Genomic DNA, 22,644 nt, shown 5'->3' with positions numbered 1-22,644 from the left:
ATAGAGTATCATCATTGAAATAATTGTGTCTCTCTTAACTTATTAGGATTGAGCCGGGATCTGTACTGAAGCCAAGCATGATTGAAAGAGTTAAAAATGAAAAATAAGACTGATTGAGATTGTTGTTACTACTATCAGAATTGTTTGAGCTGAGTGAACCTTGGAACTCCTCTCAGCAGAGGTTCAAAGATTACCTGGGCGCAGTATCAGAAATTGGCTACTAGCCATGTGTTGCAGGAGTGACATTCCAGTATGGAAAAAGTGTGTCTTGAGCATGTGCTGTGTGAGCAGTAAGTAACAGTATGTATATATGTGTATATATATATATACACACATATAAACCCAGACTAGCGCTTGGATTGCCAGTCACAAAGCATCTCCAGCAATAAAGGTAGGATGTTCAGACTTAATGTTTACCTTCCAACATTTCAACTCAGTTGTTAACTGTTGAATCGACAGGTATGTAAAATTGCTTCCTTCCTTGTTAATATTGTGCAACATATAAATAATACTTTTAATTCCGACATTTTGAGTCCATTACTCATGATAAGTAGATGTCAAGCTACAGGAAAGTTATTTTCCGCTCTCCCCTCATCACTTCTCCCGACTGAACTAACCAGTACAAATCTTTGATAAATAAACATTTTACTTGGTTTGTTTCTGAGCTGAGTGAGTCTTGTGTTCCCCTAACTGTAGTAAAAACAAATCTAGATCTTTTGTTTTCGCTTTCAGGTTAATTCATAAAATTAGAACGGTGATGACTTTTATACACAATCATCTTTAATGCTGAAATCCATTCATAGCCGCAGTCACGCCAAATATATTTCCACAGCACCCTTATTTGCTGGAGTTGGGAAGCCAGCATGAATTCCATCCATTATACAGATCCATGAAACAAATGCGGCATTGTATTCCAGTGAGTGAATATAGTGGTGTCCAAACATAATGCCAGCAACACCTGAGTGAACTACCTGTTGGATAAGTTGAAAGAATAATACCAGTGTAACTGCTGAGAATGCGTCTTGTAGCAATTAGAATTAACCTGTGTCATGAGCAAACTATGCTCACCGGATTAAACTAGTTTATTTTGTCCACTAACTATTTTTTTCTTCACAGACATATTTCCCCAAATTAATCCAGTAAGTTAACTTATGTCACAGCACCGATTTTTCCTATTGTCTGATACGAACTTGTACACTTTTAGCAGACATGTGTTTGATTTGTTAGTGAATGTATTACTTCATTCCATTGCTATGTGTATTAGTTTTGGTTTACAGTGTAGATTTATTCTGTACAATGTGTTCAGCTATAAAATGTCTTTTATGACAGCGTATTTGTATTAAACCCTGAAGAGTTCTGTCGGTACACAAAACCAGTTTTAGGTTACCTCATTTTTGGGGCTAACAAACACAATTATCGGAGCTTCGATTGAGTTAGTTGTGGCGGCTTTCAGCATTTGCAGGGCAAATCTTTCATTTATTCAAGGCACCTCTGGCTTGGATAACAGAGTAGCTGGTTTGCAATGAGTTTGACAGCTGGCGTTCAAACTGCTTGTCTTGCAATCTTAAACTGCGAGAGTGAAATTTTGCTAATGTGTTGAGAAATCTCGGTCAATGACCAAGGTCCTTGAAGAAAAACCTCACCCAGGTTGCAACATGCTACTGTGCAAAGGAACCTGGGGGTCCATGCGCATGAGACGCAAAAACCCAGTCTGCAGGTGCAACAGGTGATCAAGAAGGCAAATGGGATGTTGGCCTATATCGCAAGGGGGATAGAATATAAAAGCAGAGATGTCTTGCTGCATCTGCACAGGGCATTGGTGAGGCCGCAGCTGGAATACTGTGTGCAGTATTGGTCCCCTTATTTGCGGAAGGATATCTTGGCCTTGGAGGGAGTGCAGAGAAGGTTCACCAGGTTGATACCGGAGATGAGGGGTGTTGATTATGAGGAGAGACTGAGCAGATTGGGTTTGTACTCGTTGGAATTTAGAAGGCTGAGCGGGGGATCTTATAGAGACCTATAAGATAATGAAGGGGCTGGATAGGGTAGAGGTGGAGAGATTCTTTCCACTTAGAAAGGAAGCTAGAACTAGAGGGCACAGCCTCAAAATAAAGGGGGGTCAGTTTAGGACAGAGTTGAGGAGGAACTTCTTCTCTCAGAGGGTGGTGAATCTCTGGAATTCTCTGCCCACTGAAGTGGTGGAGGCTACCTCGTTGAATATGTTTAAATCACGGATAGATGGATTCCTGATCGGTAAGGGAATTAGGGGTTATGGGGATCAGGCGGGTAAGTGGAACTGATCCACTTCAGATCAGCCATGATCTTATTGAATGGCGGGGCAGGCTCGAGGGGCTAGATGGCCTACTCCTGCTCCTATTTCTTATGTTCTTATGAAAGGAGCAAGAAACGGAAAAGCTCAGAGTAGTGACTTTTCACAGTAACTTCATTGCAGTGTTGATGTAAGCCTACTCATGACAATAATAAATTCACTTTAACAACTTTAGACATCAAGTTGGGGTCTAAAAAAATGCTGCAATTCTCTGTGGGGAAAAAAACAGAGTCCTGCCAGCGGAAAACCGGCATTTCTTGCTGGCGCTGGCAGTGCCTGAAGGGTAGGACTTTTTTAAAGGGTGACCCAATCTCTGTGTTCAGAGAGAGACCCCCCCTGCCCCCCCGCCACCCCAAACCACAGAAATAGTGAACCCCTGCTGATGAGGGGAGCATCACCAACCACTCAGAAAAGAGGGGCACCCTCCCTCCTCCTTCCCCCCCCCCCCCAACTAAAATAATGGGTCAGCCCCCAACAGCACACAGGCCTTGAAGATGAACCGACACCCCCACCTTAGGAGCCTCCCCCTTAGGCCCTCTTCCCCTCAGCAACCTCCCTCCCATCAAGCCTGACCCCTCCAACCTCCAGGTTTGTTGATCTTTCCCTTTACCATTAAATGCATCCCCTCCCCACATTGTTCCTAACTGCAATGTTTACACAAAAAAAGGAACTGAAAGCACTTAGCTGCTTTTGAAGCTGCCTGCAGCTGTGGCCACAAGCAGCTGCAGGCAACTTCATAGCAGCTAAGTGCTCCTTAGTTTCGGAACAATGGGCCGAGGGGGAAGGGCAGTTAGAGAGATGCATTCAACTGTGGAGGGAAAGATCTACAAATAAAGCTGACTGAATGGTGTCTAAAAACTATTAAGCTGTCAATCAAAGGAGAGTTAAAAGGACAGGGCTGAAATTGAATGGAAACAAAGGCTTTCAAAGGGTGTGAGGGGATTTCAAAGGCTTCGAGCTTTCTATGAAGGCTGAGAGATTTGAAATAACTGCTGTGTTAGAAGAATAGGACTGAGTGAGCAGCTATGGAGAAAGGAATCCACCTCCCCTGTCCCCAGTGAAAGTAACCTCCTGTCAGTCAGAGAACTTGAAAATGGTCTTCTCACAACTGCAGCCTTTTAGGGAGAGAAAGGAGAGTCCCTTCTGCTGAATGGAGTGCTGCTTGGATTTGGAAGCCTCCCAGATGCCCAGGGGCCATGGAGATTAAAGTGACCAGGCCACCTCAAAGTTTTCACAGTTGACAGACAGAAGCGAAGATTTTGATCAGTGAGGTGCCTGAAATCACCAAGGCAAGAATGATCTTGAGGTTTACTAGAAGGGCAGCCTATCCATTGGACCCCCAACCCAGGAAAGAGTGCCAAGGTCAAATCCTTGTCCCCAGCCGGAGCCCACCCAACTCCCAGCACCCATGTGCCACCTGGCATTGCACTCTCCTTGATTCCCTCTTGGGGTCCAACAAGCCAAGGCCACGCTGGTCAGGATCAGCACCAAAGCCCACCCAGCGCATATGGCACTGGGGAGGCGGTGGAGCTTTGAACCAGGCTTCAAGCCCTCTAATTACATTAAAATGAGCCATTTGGAATGATCAATGGGATCCAGCCTGGTCTGGGTGGGAAACTGACCGGGGCCAGTGGGGCGGGCTGGTGAATGGCAACGGGATTGACACCTGTCAGGAATCCTGTTTTAGCAGCGGAAAGTCAGGTTTCCCGCCAGTGGGAACATGGCCAGTGAGTCATGCCCAAAAACACAATAATGAAATAAAAACAGAAAAAGTTGCAAATACTGTACAGTCTTGCAGCATCAATGATGAGAAAATCAAGGTGAACGTTTAGGTCTGTGACCTTTCATCAGAACTTAAATGTTAGGTGGAATCTTCTGTTCTCGGGTGCTGCCTTTAAAAAAGTGATGTGACACCCATACTGACTCAGAGGGATGCCCGCCCTATCTTATACCCAGCAGGCAGTTAAGTGGACAGCGACAAGCCTTTCTCCAGACTGAGGACCCCAGAAGACGACTTGCCACTCAGCTGCCTATTAATCAGAGGCCAGCAGCTCTATGCACTCAGCAGTGCCACAGAGGAGGCCATGGCTGTTGCCAAGCAGCAGCCCCCGGAGTCCCAGGAGAAAGATAAATGCTAATGGCAGTGAGTGGATCTTATGGGGTGGGAATTGTGGGAAGAGGGTGGCATGGAGGTTGGCAGCAAGTCAGGGGGCTGGCTGTCCATGGCTAACCCTGTGCCCCATCTCCATGCCCTCTATCACACACAGATTAGTGCTGATAGAGGGACCACCCCAGTCCAGCTGACATGCAGCCCATACAGTTTTACCAGTCGTGTAGGCTACATGTCAGTAAACCTACCTGGAGCTAGGAGGATTACAGTGGAGGTGGAAAGAGGCCTTTAATTGGTCCTTAGTTGGCCATTTAAGGGACTCAAGTAGAGGCGGGGCAGGAAGGTCGACTGTGAGCCTTCCCGCCCAGAACTTCCAGTGGAGACGGGAAAGTCTTGGGTATTGGGCGGCACGGTGGCACAGTGGTTAACATTGCTGCCTCAGTGTCAGGGACCTGGGTTTGATTCCTGGCTTGGGTCACTGTCTGTGCAGAGTCTGCATGTTCTCCCCGTGTCTGCATGGGTTTCCTCCAGTTTCCTCCCACAGTCCAAAAGACGTGCCGGTTAGGTGCATTGGCCATGCTAAATTCTCCTGAACAGGCGCCGGAGTGTAGCGACTAGGGCATTTTCACAGGAACTACATTGCTGTGTTAATGTAAGCCTACTTGTGACACTAATAAATAAAATAAACCAACTAATTTGTCCTGATGTCAATCTGTCCAATTCTTGCATCCTGTGGGGGCAGACATTTCTGGCCATTAACTCTGGTTTTCTTTTCACAGATGTTACCTGGTCTGTTGAGTTATTCGAGCATTTAGTGTTTTAATAATTTGACCTGTAAAAAGAAGGAATGTGCAAGGGAGATACTAAAGTTTATCTGAAGAATTGAAGGAAATAGGATTTTGAATGTCTCACTAGGTGCAGTGAATTAGCTATGAACCAAATAGAAGTTGTACGTAATAATCTGAAGGAAATCCTGGTAATGAATGCACAATACAGTCAACAATAAAAACAATTATAACGCATAGAGTGTCAATTAAAGAACTAGCTAATATGGAAATGGAAAGAGAACAGTCAGCCTTTGTACCTGAAGAAAGATTTAAAGATGCATCCTGAACTAACAATAACACAGGCATCTCTATATAACAGCACCATTTTTATACAGAATGGTATTTCAAGGACAAAGATTTAGCATGGCACAGTTCCTAGGTAGACACAGTAACAGATCTGACAGATTTGTGTGCAAGCACCTGTCAAAACCTTTCATATAAAGCAAAAATAAGAGTATAATTCTCTGTTCTAATTAATAATATATCCACCAATTTGCTCTCCAGTACAAAAAAACAAAAAGATTAAAGTTTAGTACAGCAGTCCACCTCCAGCAACTCCTAGTTCCATATTCGGCTTAATCATATCCATTCTTTTATTTCAAGGAACCGATCTGTTTGAATATTGTACAACCGTTCTCATATCACAGAGTTTCATGAAAAATTCCAAAAAGGTTAGTTCAATTTTCTGCCAAAAAGGCACGGCAATTTTGCAATGTGGCTTTGCAATTTATGATTGAATGATGGAATACCTCAACATTGATTAGACAGAATAGTGTTTGGCAATGTCAGGGTCAACTTTTGCACTCAGTGTATAGTGCTTGATCTCTACTGCAATAAGAGATAAGAAACTTGATTAAGCTTCAAATAAAAGCCAAATGCTTTAAACTTCTGTTGCCAGCCTAAACGTATTCAATCAAGATCTACAGCATGAGTTAATGGTCGACAATCAATCGCTTTTAACTTATTTGAACTGGAGCTTTATTTGTGTTGACAGTATTTTGAATTTGCTCTTGGCATCTCTGCCATTGTTGGGCTCTTCCAGTGGTCTAGTTGTATTATTGCTAGATTATTAATCCAGAAATTCAGCTAGTGTTCTGGGGACCTGGGTTCGAATTCCACCACGGCAGATGGTGGAATTTGAATTCAATAAAAAACATCTGGAATTAAGAATCTGCTGATGACTATGAAACTGTCAATTGTTGGAAAGCCCCGTCTGGTTCACTAATATCCTTCAGGGAAAGAAATCTGTCGTCCTTAACCGGTCTGGCCTACTTGTGACTCCTGAGCCACAGCAATATAGTTGATTCTAAACTGCTCTCGGGCAACTAGGGATGGGCAATAAATGCTGGCCAGCCAGCGATGCCCATGTCCCATGAATGAATGAAAAAAGACAATTGTTATATCTGCACCTTCTGCACATGAAGGAAAGACTTCAAACAGTTAAATAATACAATCGACTATTTTGCAAAGATTTGAATAAACAGGTCAGTAATATATATTGTAAAAGGGACTGTCATGCTAAAGTTAAGTATATAAATGCAAGTTACACAGATACTGACCTATATTTCCCATTATGACATCAATTTTAACACCGTTTCCCCATTTTATTCCTTAAAGTAGCTTCTGAATTTTCAAAATACTCCTTCTCAATTTTATTTTATAGAGCAGGTGTTCTTTGCAAAGAATGATATTGCAAAGGTACCAATAAAGAGACATACAGAAACTTGACCCAGCGTGTTAGAGGATTAAAGGAACATTCCGAATCCCAAACCAGTTTTACATTCTCCTCCCAGCTTGACAGCAACTGTTATATAAAGTTGGTTTTCTGAATCACTTCCAGAACAGGAACACCACCACCAACTCTCCAAGGGCAATTAGAGATGAGTAACAAAGGTTAACTATGCCAGCAATGTACACATCTCATGAAAAATAAAACAAAAGTACAAAGCAATCGGACTAGGCTCCTACTGGGGTGTGTTATAGATAGCATCTCCGGTTCAGTGAGTTTGATTCTTGTGTAAGCGGTACAATTATCTTACTTGGTGTAATCCATGAATGTAAAAATGGTGCCCACATTCCATAATGAAACCGAAAAATTAGCGTGCTGTATTTCCCCGCATTAGTGGGTAAATTTATTGAACCTTAAACACCGAAAGCAGAACTTCCTTTCCTGAAGCCTTTAAAATTATCGCGATACATTTTGCTTTTTTGAAATTCCAGTCTTGCAAATACTACTTTTCACTAAAATCCTTTCTCTAGAAATAGTTTCAACTCAATTCTTAACTTTCTCCCATCACTGTCTTTTTCACTATTTGACTATCAATGGCAGCAAACAAATGATTTTCTTCTCCATCTCCCCATTCTGTTCTTGAACTGATAAGAATTACATGAGGTATGTCTAGATTGACTCATTCTTCAGTGTTTTCACCTGTATGAGTAAGTGTCTTGGTTTGCAGCTCACTAAGAGGTGGCTGAAGTAAACCAGCTAGGGTTGCACGAAGCAGAGCAAAAAAACTAACTTCAGAATTCTGATGGGGGGGGAGAGATTCTCTGGTCTCCCTCAGCATTTTACTCAGCGGCAGGAGGCAGTATGCTGTCTGCTGGTGACAGGTTCCTCTGGTCCCGCCGCTATCAATGGGAATTCCCACTGGGCCCACCCCACACTGCTGGAAAACTAACTTCACCATTCACTATGTGGAAGGCGGTGAGGCTAAGTCCCAGTCTGAATTTTGGGTGGGAACAGAAGCTGGAAGATTGCCCAGCTAGTGATATAACCCACTGTGGATTCACAGAGTCTTGAGTAAAAGGAAGCGATCTGCAGAACTAGGAAGTATTTAGAAGGCAACCAGAACAATTGGGACTGAGGTCCCAGTCAAGAGAGAGCGAATGGAGGTGCTTGGCCGGAATCTTGCAGCCATTCATGCTGGTGGGATTCACTGGTCCTGCTGCACTGAACGGAAATTTGACTGAGCGCCAAATTCTCCATCCTTGCTTTCAGCAGCCGTGGAGCGTAAACAACTGGAAAATTCCAGCCCCTACCCCTGAGAATAGCTGAAACACTGAAAAGACTTAAAGTAAAGCTCCAGACGACTTTGCTACATTTCTGGGCAGTCCTAATTGAAATACATATAGCACGGTGGCACAGTGGTTAGCACTGCTGTCTCACAGCACCAGGGACCCGGGTTCAATTCCGGCCTGTGCAAACTCCATACAGACATTCTCCCCGTGTCTGCCTGGGTTTCCTCCGGGTGCTCCAGTTTCCTCCCACAGTCCAAAGATGTGTGGGGTTAGGTTGATTGGCCGTGCTAAATTGCCACTTAGTGTCAGGGGGATTAGCAGGGTATATATATGGTGTTAGGGCCTGGGTAGGATTGTGGTCGGTACAGGCTCGATGGGCCGAATGGCCTCCTTCTGCTCTGTAGGATTCTATGAATTCTTTGAATAAAGCATAAGAGAATTCTTGGGGGAATTAGTAAAGCTGAGTGTACAGATATGGAGCTACAAACCATAGTCTTCATCATATTTGCTTTGTTTAATTGTTCTGCATACAATACGGTTTGTGTTTTTATTTAAAATTGTGAAATCTTGTGGGAAAGCTCAATTGGTTAAAATGGGGTATTCAGATTTCTCTTTAAATGTTAACGATCCCTAACAGGATCCTAACAACACACACATACCCTGGTCAGAATTCGCCAGCCATTCACGCCAGTGGGATCCTCTGGTGGAATCCACCAGCGGCATTGCCCCCTGCCGTGAGTTTTCCAGCAGTGTGGGGTGGCCTCAATGGGAATTTCCATTGATAGTGGCAGGACCACAGGATCCGACCACCAGCAGGCAGCATTCTGCCTCCTGTCACCGAGTAAAATGCTGAGGGGGACCAGAGAATCTTTTCCCTGCCTACCCGCCTACCCCCCCCCCCCCCCCCTTCCACTGCCCCCCCACCCACCCCATCAGGATTCTGGTTACTTTGATGCAGTACCCTTTTAAGAAACTGCATTTTTAATTTACCCCACAGTTTGTTGATTTAGTTTGTTTGGTTAACACGAGAAAGCACACCCTATCAGGAAGCATAAAAATCACTGACAGTAACTTTTGGATTTCTGCTTTTAGCCGTTCATGTACACACTTCAAGAGTTGCTGTTAGTTTGAGAGGAATAAAGACAGAAATCACTGATAGTTTTGGGGTGGCATGGTGGCACAGTTGTTAGCACTGCTGCCTCGCAGTGCCAGTGACCCCCGGGTTCAATTGCCGACTTGGGTCACTGTTTGTGTGGAGTCTGCACGTTCTCCCTGTGTCTGCGTAGATTTCCTCCAGGTGCTCCGGTTTCCTCCCACAGTCTGAAAGATGTGCTGGTTAGGTGCATTGGCCAACCTAAATTCTCCCTCAGTGTACCTGAATCAGCGCCGGAGTGTGGCGACTAGGGGATTTTCACAGTAACTTCATTGCAATGTTAATGTAAGCCTACTTGTGAACAATAAATAAACTTTACTTTATTATTACCGCTAAAAAGCCTGGACAATTACCATAGCCGTAATGTTAAGTTAAAAAATTTACAGTTAAACTTTGCCCGGGAGATAAATTAATAATCACATTGCTTCACTTGTAAATTTCATTCGTGTAGCCTGCATAAGAAACAATCTTCTAATATGTTTGAACAAGATCTTTTCTACAGCACCCATATCCCAATTCACATTTTATGACACCATAAACTTTTTTAAAAATTACACATGTGAATTGACATATTTTCTGGTAATTAACTGGCAAGTGGATTCCCACAATACTTTGTAATACAGTTTAGATTACTTAAAATGCTTGGATATTTCTTAAAATTCAGCCAGAAATCAGATTTTTAAAGTTATTCAACACAAACATATAATCATTATTGTACAAGTTACATTCACTGGTTTTTTCTTCATTTCATGATGCTTACTGAACTGCTATCTGGTAATGTGTATCGAGGTAGGTAGAATTAAGGATGTTCTTGTGAAGGACCCTCTTGGGTCAAGTGATCACAATATGGTCGAATTTCTGATACTAATGGAAGAAGAGAAAGTAGGGTTCCATACCACTGTCCTCTGTTTGAACAGAGGGAAGTACGATAGGATGAGGGCTGAATTGGCTAAGGTGGACTGGGAGAGCAGACTGGTAGGTAGGACAGCTGAGGAACAGTGGAGGATTTTTAAGGAGATCCTTTTCAGTACTCAGCAACAATATATTCCGGTGATAAAGAAGGGCTGTAAGAAAAGAGATAACCAGCCGTGGATAACGAAGGAAATTAAGGAGAGTATTAAATTAAAGACCGATGCGTACAGAGTGGCCAAAAATAGTGGAGAATCGGAAGATTGGGAAAACTTTAAGAAACAACAAAGAACGACTAAGAAAGCGATAAAGAAAGGAAAGATAGGTTATGAAGCTAGGCTAGCTCTAAATATAAAAAATGATAGTAAAATCTTTTACAAATATATAAAAAGAAATAGAGTGGCAAGAGTGAATGTTGGACCCTTGGAGGACGAGAGGGGGGATTTAATAGTGGGAAATGAGGAAATGGCTGAAACTTTAAATAAGTTTTTTGTGTCGGTCTTCACGGTGGAAGACACAAATAGTTTACTGAATATTAATGATAGAGGGTTGGTAGGAGGAGAGGTACTCAATACAATTAATGTTACCAGGGAGGCAGTGCTTGGTAGACTAACGGGACTGAAGGTGGACAAGTCCCCGGGCCTGGATGGAATGCATCCCAGGGTACTGAAAGAAATGTCAGAGGTAATAGCGGATGCGTTAGTGGTTATTTATCAAAATTCGTTGGATTCTGGGGTAGTGCCGGCGGATTGGAAAACGGCTAATGTTACGCCGCTTTTTAAAAAAGGAAATAGACAAAAGGCGGGTAACTACAGGCCGGTTAGCTTAACGTCTGTAGTTGGGAAAATGCTGGAATCCATCATTAAAGAAGAAATAGCAGGCCATCTGGATAAGAATGGTTCGATTAAGCAGACGCAGCATGGATTCATGAGTGGAAAGTCGTGCTTGACGAACTTGTTGGATTTTTATGAAGATGTGACTAGTGCGGTTGACGGAGGGGAACCGGTGGATGCAGTGCTTTTGGATTTCCAAAATGTGTTTGATAAGGTGCCTCACAAAATGTTGCTGAAGAAGATTGGGTCACACGGAGTTGGGGGTAGGGTGTTAGCGTGGATTGGGGATTGGCTATCCGACAGGAAGCAGAGAGTCGGAATAAATGGGTGCTTTTCTGGTTGGCGGATGGTAACTAGTGGCGTGCCGCAGGGATCAGTACTGGGGCCTCAACTATTTACCATTTATATAGACGATCTGGAGGAGGGGACTGAGTGTAGGGTAACAAAGTTTGCAGACGACACAAAGATAAGTGGAAAAGTGAATCGTGTGGAGGGCGTAGAAGATCTGCAGAGAGATTTGGACAGGCTGAGTGAGTGGGCGAGGATCTGGCAGATGGAGTATAATGTTAACAAATGCGAGGTTATTCACTTTGGAAGAAATAATAGCAAATTGGATTATTATCTAAATGGAAAGAAATTACAACATGCTGCTATGCAGAGGGACCTGGGGGTCCTTGTGCATGAGACTCAAAAACCCAGTCTGCAGGTGCAACAGGTGATCAAGAAGGCAAATGGGATGTTGGCCTATATTGCAAGGGGGATAGAATATAAAAGCAGAGATGTCTTGCTGCATCTGTACAGGGCATTGGTGAGGCCGCAGCTGGAATACTGTGTGCAGTATTGGTCCCCTTATTTGCGGAAGGATATCTTGGCCTTGGAGGGAGTGCAGAGAAGGTTCACCAGGTTGATACCGGAGATGAGGGGTGTTGATTATGAGAAGAGACTGAGCAGAGTGGGTTTGTATTCATTGGAATTTAGAAGGCTGAGCGGGGGATCTTATAGAGACCTATAAGATAATGAAGGGGCTGGATAGGGTAGAGATGGAGAGATTCTTTCCACTTAGAAAGGAAGCTAGATCTAGAGGGCACAGCCTCAAAATAAAGGGCAGAGTTGAGGAGGAACTTCTTCTCTCAGAGGGTGGTGAATCTCTGGAATTCTCTGCCCACTGAAGTGGTGGAGGTTACCTCGTTGAATATGTTTAAGTCACGGATAGATGGATTCCTGATCGGTATGGGAGTTAGGGGTTATGGGGATCAGGCGGGTAAGTGGAACTGATCCACTTCAGATCAGCCATGATCTTATTGAATGGTGGGGCAGGCTCGAGGGGCTAGATGGCCTACTCCTGCTCCTATTTCTTATGTTCTTATGCTATTCATTTTGCAGTTCTAGAAATTAGCAGGCACCTTTCATTGCATGGTAACTACAGGGTATGAAATCCTTTGGCTTGCAGTTCTTACTCACCTCGATCCCTTGAAAGTAGAAATATGTCAGTTAAATGTGCCTGAATTTACCTGTGGTCACCCACCATCCCTCGATTACATATTGAATAAAATCTTTATTGAATCCACTGCTTATTTCATTGCTTGACGTGACATTTTTAACCAGTCAGAGTTTTCTGCCAAATTGAAGACCTCCCTAATTATATTCTATCCCATTACAACAAGTAATAATTCCAGCTGAACCAGAACGAGACCATGTAAAGTAAACAGAATCCTCTTTCTTTAGATATCAAGTACAACTATCGCTAACCAATTTCTTACCGTCAGAAAATAAAATCTATCTGAAGACGGGTAGATCAAAAAGTGTATTTTTTGCTTTCTGGATCTATGGGCTATATTCAACTATTAATACATTCACATGTCCCAAAAGAGGGATAAATTAAAATTAAAGCTAAGGGTTTAGAATATGATCCCTGAGTGAAGATCAAGCATATATTGGAATCATGATAAAGAACATTTTAAAGTACACTCTTAATTACATGTCAGTTTAATTGATTCTTACCTGCTCGCTCATCAATTTTACAATGTTACAAGAAACACCATGGGACGATTCTCCCATCTGGCTGCGCTGTTCTTTTAACGCAGAGGGCCAGGAGACTCTTGAGTAATCTGTTTCGTAGACTCCCCGCTGGGCGCCACGGCCTCTGCGCGTCTCCCAGCGCCAGATTTCCAGCGCCTGCAGCTCCGCGATAGAAATTGGCGCGGGCTGCTTAATATACTTAGCAGCTCATCTCCCTACAATTTAAATCTGATTATCGGGCCCGGGACGGAAGTCACCGGGCCCGCTAGCCTCTCTCCCCCTGCCAGGAGTACTTCACTCCAGCGTGATTTACTCCAGTTTTTACGCGAATTCGACACTTAGAATCTTTTTGGGAGAATTGCCCCCATATGTTTTCCAAACAAAACAGTTAAAAATGCATGTTTGAAGCCAGTGTGATGATATTGACCTGATGGTTGAAAGGATGCTGTCATCCTTTGAGAGTTTTTGATATTGTAAATAAGTTCTATTGATACTCACTTGGAGGAGTAAAATTGCAGCAAAAGATTAAAAGCATAAGATGTGGTAACAAAGAATGATTAAAAATACTTACACAGGCTAGATAATACTCCAGATATATGAGATATAGCTTTAGTTTTTTTTTAGTTTTTATTTATTAGTGTCACAAGTAGGGTTACATTAACACTGCAATGAATTTACTGTGAAATCACAATATTCTGTAAACCATTTTTTCCTTTTGAAGTCATTTTTTATGAAGCGGTGATACATTAGCAACTGATTCTTATTCACACCTCATATATTTATGAAAATATGTCCATGAAGATACTACATTTTAATTTGGTCTTCATTTGTTCCATTTTTAGTTGTTCGAACTACTCCATTAAATTATTGTTTTTCATTTTGAACAAATTTTATTTCTGTTCTCCAAAGATGTTCTGGTGTATGACAAGGTTTTTTCTGTCTTCAAGTGCCAATAAAAACCTTTCATATCACAGGATAATTACGCTTAAGGTCGGCCATTGGGCCCATTTTCATTGATCCATTTAGAATGAGGTTCTCCTTCCCACCCTTCAATTGACTTGCCTTCACTAATCTTTTTCAAAGTTCAGCCCAATTGCTTATCATTCATTGTGTGAGAAAAAAATCCTGATACCAGTCCTAAAACTTAAGATTGAATCACTGTTTCCTTGCCCAACATCTTAACAATTTAATTTTAATGACTGGATTTACCTTTCGTATCTGGTCCTTAGGGATAGGTTGGGTGAGTCATTGATTTAGAAATACAAGTCATTAATAAAATCCTCCCTTACAATAAACATGAGGCTATTAAAGAAAAAAAATCATGTGGATGGTGTAAGGGAGAAGAAGATGAAGGGGAGAAAGGGAATAAAAGGAGGGGGGGGGGTTAATTAGATTGGAACTAATTGCAACAGGAATTGCTGCGTTTAGATAATAAAAAAATGCAATCTAGCAGTAAGCATGATTTTTCCATAGCACTTTTTTTTAAAGATAAGCTATTTTCTTTCTGAGGTAAACAGCTGTGGCAATCTGTGTGTTGACCTGTTATCATGACCTTGTGATGGCTAATTATTAGAATACACTAGAAGATGGATGGGGAGTTTGTCAACTGCAGTTCTTCAAGCTGGTTGTATTTAATGATCAGAGTATGAGAAGAGAACTATGCTTCTGAGTTACTTTTAAGTAATTTTGTGGATTGTTCATAATAGTAGTATATCAAGCACACATGATAAAATAGTTCTTAACTTTTGCATACCAAGTATCCAGATTCATTCAACTTTCATGCTGTTTTAGCTTCATGAATGAGCAATGACTAACCCTGGCATTTATGTAAGATTGTCAATCAATATGTGTGAGAAAGAGAGATGAAGACAAAAGTAGTTATCATTGTTAAGGTACCAAATTAGAAACCCCAAAGTAAGCTATGAAGCCCAAATAGACCCCAACAGGTTTTTTTTGGCGTTAGTGTGAGGATAAGATGTTTCATTGACACACCAAGAAGCCTTTATCAAAACAAGCTTTATTTAACAATACAGTTTAACGATGATGAATGAATTCGCTTAACTTTTACTGATTGAAATATTTAAACATGACCAGATACAATTCTTAATTGCTAATCTATCTCTATTAGTTCCAATTCAAGCAATATTCCACTGACACACTAAAACTCCTCTTCAAAACCAGTTAGCAACACACAGGCTTACATGCTTGTACTTGGGCTGCTAAAACCAATCACGAGCCTGCATTCTCAACATGTCAGCTGCCTTATGTGCAGACAAATCATCACCGTGTAAAACAGAGCTGAATTTTAAACATACCCCTTTCAAGAAACATGATATAAATACTTTTCTTAAAGGCACAGTATCATCATATCATGTAAATCTATTTCATAAAGTAACTATTGTGATTGATATTGTTATCAAACAAGGTGTTCGGAGATGATCAATTGTGTAAATGCCTAAGTGATTGTCTTTTTATTGTCTAATTATTACAGGTTTACAGTGTTTTCTCCAGAGGTTTATAAGATGAGCATACTGCTCCTGATCCTGTTTGTTCCTATTCTGGTTTTGACTGGTATTTTTCTATATTTGGTGGCAACCAAGCCAAAGCCTGTCAAATCAACATGTGATCTTTCCAGGCAATCTGTGCAAACTAAGGTATGTTAGACAGCGATTGTAATGAAATTCATATGGTTAAAATGACTTGAGTATGGATGAATATTTGTAATTTGAGACAGAGGGGACAGAGCTTTGTGGCGATTCATAAATTATCAGTTTTAAATCCAGTCAAGATTAAGTAATGAATATTTAATCTCCACTAGCGAGACGGCCAGTTTCAGCCTACTGCACCAACATTGTCATCAACAATGTGCATTTACATAGCGCCTTTAACATAAAACACCACCAGGTGCTTCTTTGATTATATCTGATTTATTAGTCACATGTATTAGTATACAGTGAAAGTATTGTTTCTTGCGCGCTATACAGACAAAGCATACTGTTCATAGCGAAGGAAAGGAGACAGTGCAGAATGTAGTGTTACAGTCACAGCTAGGGTGTAGAGAAAGATCAACTTAATGCGAGGTAGGTCCATTCAAAAGTCTGATGGCAGCAGGGAAGAAGCTGTTTTTGAGTCGGTTCGTACATGAACTCAGACTTTTGTATCTTTTCCCCGATGGAAGAAGGTGGAAAAGAGCATGTTCAGGCATAATAAAGTCAAACATGATACTAAGTCACATAAGGAGATATTGGGGCTGTTGAGGTAGATTTTAAGGAATGTCTTAAAGGAAGAAAGCAAGGTGGAGAGATTTAGGGAGAAAATTGCAGAGCTTAAGGCCGAGACAACTGAAGGCACGATTGAAATTGAGGATGCTTGAGTATGAAAATTAAAAGCTCCGATGTCTCTAAAGATTCCGGGGCTGAAGAAGATGGGAGGGAGGTGAGGCCATGGAACATTCTGAAAACATGGGTGAAAGTTTTCAAGTAGCACTGGGTGCTAAAGATCTGACTTGTACAGGAATTTGAAAGAAAGCTTTATAGCTGCCCTCTCTGGCCATTCCCATGGTCGGGTGGGGAAGGGGTGCTTGCAAGTGGGGGCAGGAGCATAAATCCGAGCAATTTAGCAGGAGATGGATCATCTGCGGCAATGGCTATCCATTTGTGGGCTGATTTGGGGACATCCCCGGGATTTCTGTAGTAGTGGATAGACCCCTCCCCCCCACCACCATTGAAACCAAAGCTGGGCAAGACACTGAAGGAGTTCACCGATGGCTCACCCGTTAGGGCTCCTGTTTTAACCCCCACTCACTGTATTGATCACTGGGTCACAGCTGTGTTCACCAGCTTCCCTTTCAGAGGTCTAGCAGCTGTGGCCAGAGTTTGTTGTTTGTTTTTAACTTGAAACCTCCTCAGAGGTTGTTTCAACATGGAGGTGGCCAATTAGGCCACCTCCCAGAAGATCGTGCCAATGGACATTTTGCCAAGAGACATGGGATCAGGAGTTAGAAATGGTCCGCCCCTCGCTTATTTATAAAGCAGGCAAAATTCCGGCTCTATTCTCTCCCCAAAGACGCTGTCAGGCCTGCTGTGATTTTCCAGCATTTTCAGTTTTTGTTTAAAATTCCGCCACCCTCTGTCCTTTTCTCAAACAGCACTGAGATGGAGCAGTGTGAGCATTCTGCTGCATCTGTATGTGCTACATAATGGCTTGCGAATATTCTATGCTGAAGCACTTTTACAGCGTGGGCTTCACTCTTATCAGTCTAAAACACCTCATTAGACGTTTGATGTTTCACCAGAGTAAGTTACATTTTTTTTTTTAATTTTGAAATTGTTCTTTTTTAACTTCAGGGCAGTGGACGTGCCAGACGATGTGCACTATTGAAGGATGATGATGTGTTATCTTTCTTTTACGATGATGCCAGAACACTCTATGAAGCCTTCCAGAGAGGTTTACATGTATCAGGTATTAACGTACTCTCGGCCTTGCAATTGGAGAGGTTCTTTTTGCTCCATTCAGTACTTGGTGTCAAATATTTATTTGTTTTTAATATCAGGTAATGGACCTTGTCTGGGTTACAGGAAACCTGAACAGCCTTATCAGTGGCTTTCATACAAACAGGTATGTGTTGTGATTCACGATGGAATGCCGGAAGTAACACGGAGGGATTCCAAGTCGGGGAAGAAAATTTAAGGAATGAAGCTTCTAAGAATCGCTTCTTGCCTGAGAAGAGAAAAAGTGTTTCCTTTTTTGGTTTTGTTGGAAGCAGAGAAGCAATTGTGAGACGTAACCACCACCACCATTCACTAGCACAATAGTCTCTGGTTTTACACAATGATTTCCAGTCAAAATGTAGCCACGCCTGCAATTGAACTTTGTACCTTGGTTACCTTTCACCTGGAATAGTGTTGACTGAACTGTTAGGCAATTGAATAAAATTGTCAGGGGAGGATAAACTGACCTTCATTCAAACTGTGCTGTTTGTTGGCAAATGCTGAACTAATAGCCAGTCACAAGAGATTTGTACATGTACATCTACATAGCTAGGAAAGCTGACCATATGCAATAATATGCAAGTGAAAAATAGTCCTGAATTAAAACTCATGCCTGAAACTACTTCTCCAAGATGCCTAAATTTTCAGTATTTTTAGTGCTTTCCAATGAATATGATTTGAATTGAAACTGATATTTAATGGCATCGGTATGACAGTAGTCCGTATTAAAGATTACAATTGTAGCCCAATCCATCACGCAAACCAGCCTCCCATCCATTGACTCTGTCTACAGTTCCCGCTGCCTCAGCAAAGCAGCCAGCATAATTAAGGACCCCACGTACCCCGGACAGTCCCTCTTCCAAATTTTTCAGTCGGGAAAAAGATACAAAACTCTGAGGTCACGTACCAACTGACTCAAGATCAGCTTCTTCCCTGCTGCCATCAGACTTTTGAATGGACCGACCTCGCATTAAGTTGATCTTTCTCTACACCCTAGCTATGACTGTAACACTACATTCTGCACTCTCTCGTTTCCTTCTCTATGAACGGTATACTTTGTCTGTATAGCGTGCAAGAAACAATACTTTTCACTGTATGTTGATATATTTGACAATAATAAATCAAATCAAATCACATAAAGAAGAAAGTTTGTGAAATAGAGTAGGGAGTAGAATGGGGTATCACATCTTGCCTTTGAAGCCAAAAAGAATGACCTTGGTGAATTAGGTATTTGGTAGACAATGTCTCACACACACCAAAACAGATAATGCTAGAGAAACTCAGCAGGTAGAAAATGTTTCATTGCACGTGAGGAGCACTTACGGAAATACAAGTTATAATCTTCACATTTTTGTTTTTGCAGGAATGTTTTATTATTTACATGTATTTTAATAAACCTAATGTTGTAAGCAAGGCCTACAGAACAATCACCTTCAGCAATGGTACCCCTGTATATGTAGGCCTGCTGCAGTACAGGGGTCTCCTTCCCCCTGGTGCCATGCCTGAGTGTCTACCTGGACAGCAAGGTGCTGTAGGACTCATGCAGCCACTGCAACAAAGGTCCAAAGTTTGGGGGTGTGCGGGTGGCCTAATAAAGACAAGGGGGGCAATGTGGAAGGTGGTCTATGCAAAAGGCAGGGGAGAAGGCGAGGGCTCATGATGACAGGCAGAGGGGCAAGAAGGTGAGCAATGAAAGACAGAGGGAAGACCGAGGGGAGGGAATCTAGACCCCAACAAGGCTGCATGAAAAGCTCACAAACAAGGGGGTCAAAGGGATATTGTTCACTGGAAGGGGATGCATGAAAGCCCCAGATGCGGTGGCTAGAGGTCCAATTTGGACATGGGTGCCTTGCAGATAATGGGCTTGGGGGATGGGTGATTGTATCAAGGAACAGACTTCCTGAGGCTGCCAGCCTTTTGCCTCTGGATTGCTGACATCCTGTACAGTCTGGTGAAGGCAGGTGACAATGATATGAGCGTGCTGAACTGATGTTTAAATATGGTGTCAGGACCTTCAAACCTGCCAGCTGATAGGTGGACAAATCAGCTACCAGCCCACCAGGTGCCTCAGAGGGGAACACGTGTGTGCATAATTAATGAGGTTTCTAGTGCGGGATCCCACTATTCTGGTCGGAGCCACCCACCACTGCACTTAGTCTCAAAATGGAGAATTCCACCCTGAGTCTGCCAAAGTCCCAGAAAGATGTTGGTGGTATCACATTGTAAACTGTCCATTTACTTCTACAATGAAAGGAAATTGGGGTCAAAAATAGCTAATCAGCATTTCTACCTGGATCCTAGGTAAATATGTTTCACATTGGCATGGGGAGGAGGCTAAAGGGAGCCATTTTCGAGATCAGTTTATAGGCTTCCCTACAAGTCAGTGAATATCACAGAGAGGCAGCAGTTGTTCTGTGTGGTCGGCGGAGAGAAGAGGCTGATTGGCTTTGCGAGCTGCTGGAGGGAGACGGTCTCTAGTCAAAGATCCTGTCAAACACCCTGCAGCCATCCTAGGATTCTGGGAGATTCATCCTGGTATGTCCAGGGAGAAGAAGAGACATCAGCAGGCTTTATTACTGGTGGTGGATTTGAGGAACCCTCTTTGAAAACTGAGGAAAGCACCTGGAGATAACCACACAAAGTTCCTACCCAGTGAAGCAAAATTCCAGGAGCGCCTTGGAAAATGGGAGCAACTGTGTTCCGTTTACCAGAAGCACTGTAATTCTGTGGAGAGTGTGATGGGTAGAAGTAAGAAAGGGGAATGTCACTTTCTGCAGCTTTTGCCGAAGGAAAAGGAATATAATGGAGGGGGTTGTCATTTGTTCCAGGAGAAGTTTTAAAACCTGTTGTGTAATTCTTACAGCTAATAACTGGAAGCCCAAACCTCATTAAAGGTTGTCTCTACAGACATCATAAACACAATTGTCTTCCATTGGTCTGAAGCCATCTCTTTACTGACACCCACTCCCCTCCTTTGCTTTCCTTCCATGTGTCACCTGGTTATGCATTTTCCTTGCTTGTATGGAAGGTCAACTGATGCCTGAGATCAGTGGCCAGTGTATCAGAGCAGCCACCCTTTGTCTTGTGACAGAGTACCAATGGTCCAATTTAACATCTACTGTATAATAGAGGCAGGAATTCCCATTCCTGAATTCTGCAGTGCTTATCAGCCACAGCACTGGAATCACTGGAGCACTGGGATCTAATAGAAACTTATAAAATTCTAACAGTGTTAGACAGGGTAGATTCAGAAAGAATGTTCCCAATGGTGGGCGAGTCCAGAACTAGGGGTCATAGTTTGAGGATAAGGGGCAAACTTTTTAGAACTGAAGTGAGGAGAAATTTCTTCACCCAGAGGGTAGTGAATTCACTACCACAGAATGTAGTTGAGGCCAAAATGTTGTGTGATTTCAGAAATAAATTAGATATAGCTCTTGAGGTTGAAGGGATCAAGGGATATGGCAGGAAGGAGGGGATCAGGATATTGAATTTGATGATCAGCCATGATCAAAATGAACGGTGGAGCAGGCTGGAAGGGCCAAATGGTCTACTCCTGCTTCTAGTTTCTATGTTTTCTTGTGTATATCTGAGGAAAATGGAGGCTAAGATGGTGCATTCAAATTTGGACTCAGTTTGGTGGTGAAAGGGGAGGTGACAGGGATTAAAATTCCTCTGACTGTCAGATGATAAGTCTGAACAGGGACATCAAATGGTGATTTGCATGGCACCTGTCTGTCGCGTAATTTGTTTTGTTGGTTGAAGAAGTCTTTGTGAAATTGTATGGTGTGGGTGAAAAATGTAGCGATCTATCAGTAAACAACCTAGATTTAAAACACTTTTTTCATCTACTTACAGGTATCTGACAGAGCAGAATATCTTGGATCAGGCCTTTTACACCGAGGATGTAATGCATCCCCAGACCAGTATATTGGTATATTTGCTCAGAATAGACCTGAGGTAATGCCCATTGATTTTTCATGTTACTAAACTTAACCACTGCAAATTCTTCTGCTAGTAATCATTACATTTCACAAATCCATAGGTTTGAGCTTTAATTTTTAATTCATGGATTTCTATTTTGTCAGTCCACAACATTTCTGTAGATGGGGTGGTGGTCATTGAGTCAGAGTTTTACAGTACAGAAAGAGGTTCTTTGGCCCATCATATCTGTGCCAGCCGTCAAACACCGACCTAATCTCATCCCATTTTTCAGCACTTCGTCCATAGTCTTGCATGCTATGGAATTTCAAGTGCTCATCTAAATGCTTCCTAAGTGTTGAGGGTTCCCGTCTCTACCACCCTTTCAGGCAGTGAGTTCCAGATTCCCACCACCCTCTGAATGAAAAAGCTTTGCCTCAAATCCCCTCTAAATCTCCTGCCCCAAACCTTTAAATGGTGGGAGCTGTGAAACAGACTGGCGAACTCAGTTTGTACTGTGTATGACTTTAAAAATGGTATAAATTGTATAATTTCTATCCATACTCCATTTTCAGGCATCTTACGGAGTCATGGAGGCTAAGTATTTCTTTGCCCGCCAAAAATAAGTCAGCAAAGCATTTTATTTAGACTGAATGTCACACGTTTTTATATATACTGGCCTACTGAATTCAAGCTACAGGTGATGGAGTCTGCTTGCCAGCTTCGACTATATTTTAAAAAATGATAGGACTTGAGAATTATTCTCCAACATACTTGGCCAGCAGATGAGACCACTTAGAAAATCATACTTGTATTGCAGAACTCTCACTGATAAACTTATTCATCCAACAGGTAGGGGGGAAAAAAGCCAAATAAGCAACTTAAAACTCTGGGAACAAAAGGCTCGCTGTTCAAAGATAATCTACTTACCCTGGGATAAATCCAATAATTAGATTAAGTTAAGAATGATAAAAGGCAATTTGATCCATTGAAGCTTATCCCCAGCTCTCATCGTAAAGCTCTTTCCATTTCCAGTTG

The 22,644-nt window shown here is 42.3% G+C and overlaps 1 protein-coding gene across 4 annotated transcripts in view; it reads left to right on the top strand.

Annotated features, from left to right (window-relative positions):
* Positions 1–249: 249 nt before the first annotated feature.
* Positions 250–22,644, top strand: part of acsl5 (acyl-CoA synthetase long chain family member 5) — a 60,444-nt gene continuing 38,049 nt past the window's right edge. The window contains exons 1-6 of one of the 4 annotated variants that reach the window (XM_078224359.1): positions 250–391; positions 5,870–5,937; positions 15,690–15,852; positions 17,545–17,659; positions 17,751–17,815; positions 21,544–21,645. In XM_078224359.1, coding sequence (XP_078080485.1) covers positions 15,721–15,852; positions 17,545–17,659; positions 17,751–17,815; positions 21,544–21,645 — 414 coding nt within the window. In that variant the 5' untranslated portion in view covers positions 250–391; positions 5,870–5,937; positions 15,690–15,720. Of the gene's footprint in view, positions 460–5,869; positions 5,938–15,689; positions 15,853–17,544; positions 17,660–17,750; positions 17,816–21,543; positions 21,646–22,644 lie in introns of all 4 variants that reach the window. The other 3 variants (XM_078224363.1, XM_078224360.1, XM_078224361.1) reach the window with 3 other exon arrangements.

Source organism: Mustelus asterias, chromosome 11 (assembly GCF_964213995.1).
Source record: "Mustelus asterias chromosome 11, sMusAst1.hap1.1, whole genome shotgun sequence".
NCBI lineage: Eukaryota > Metazoa > Chordata > Chondrichthyes > Carcharhiniformes > Triakidae > Mustelus > Mustelus asterias.
Note: the sequence above shows the minus strand (reverse complement) of the source record. Positions and strands in the feature narration are given on the sequence as shown.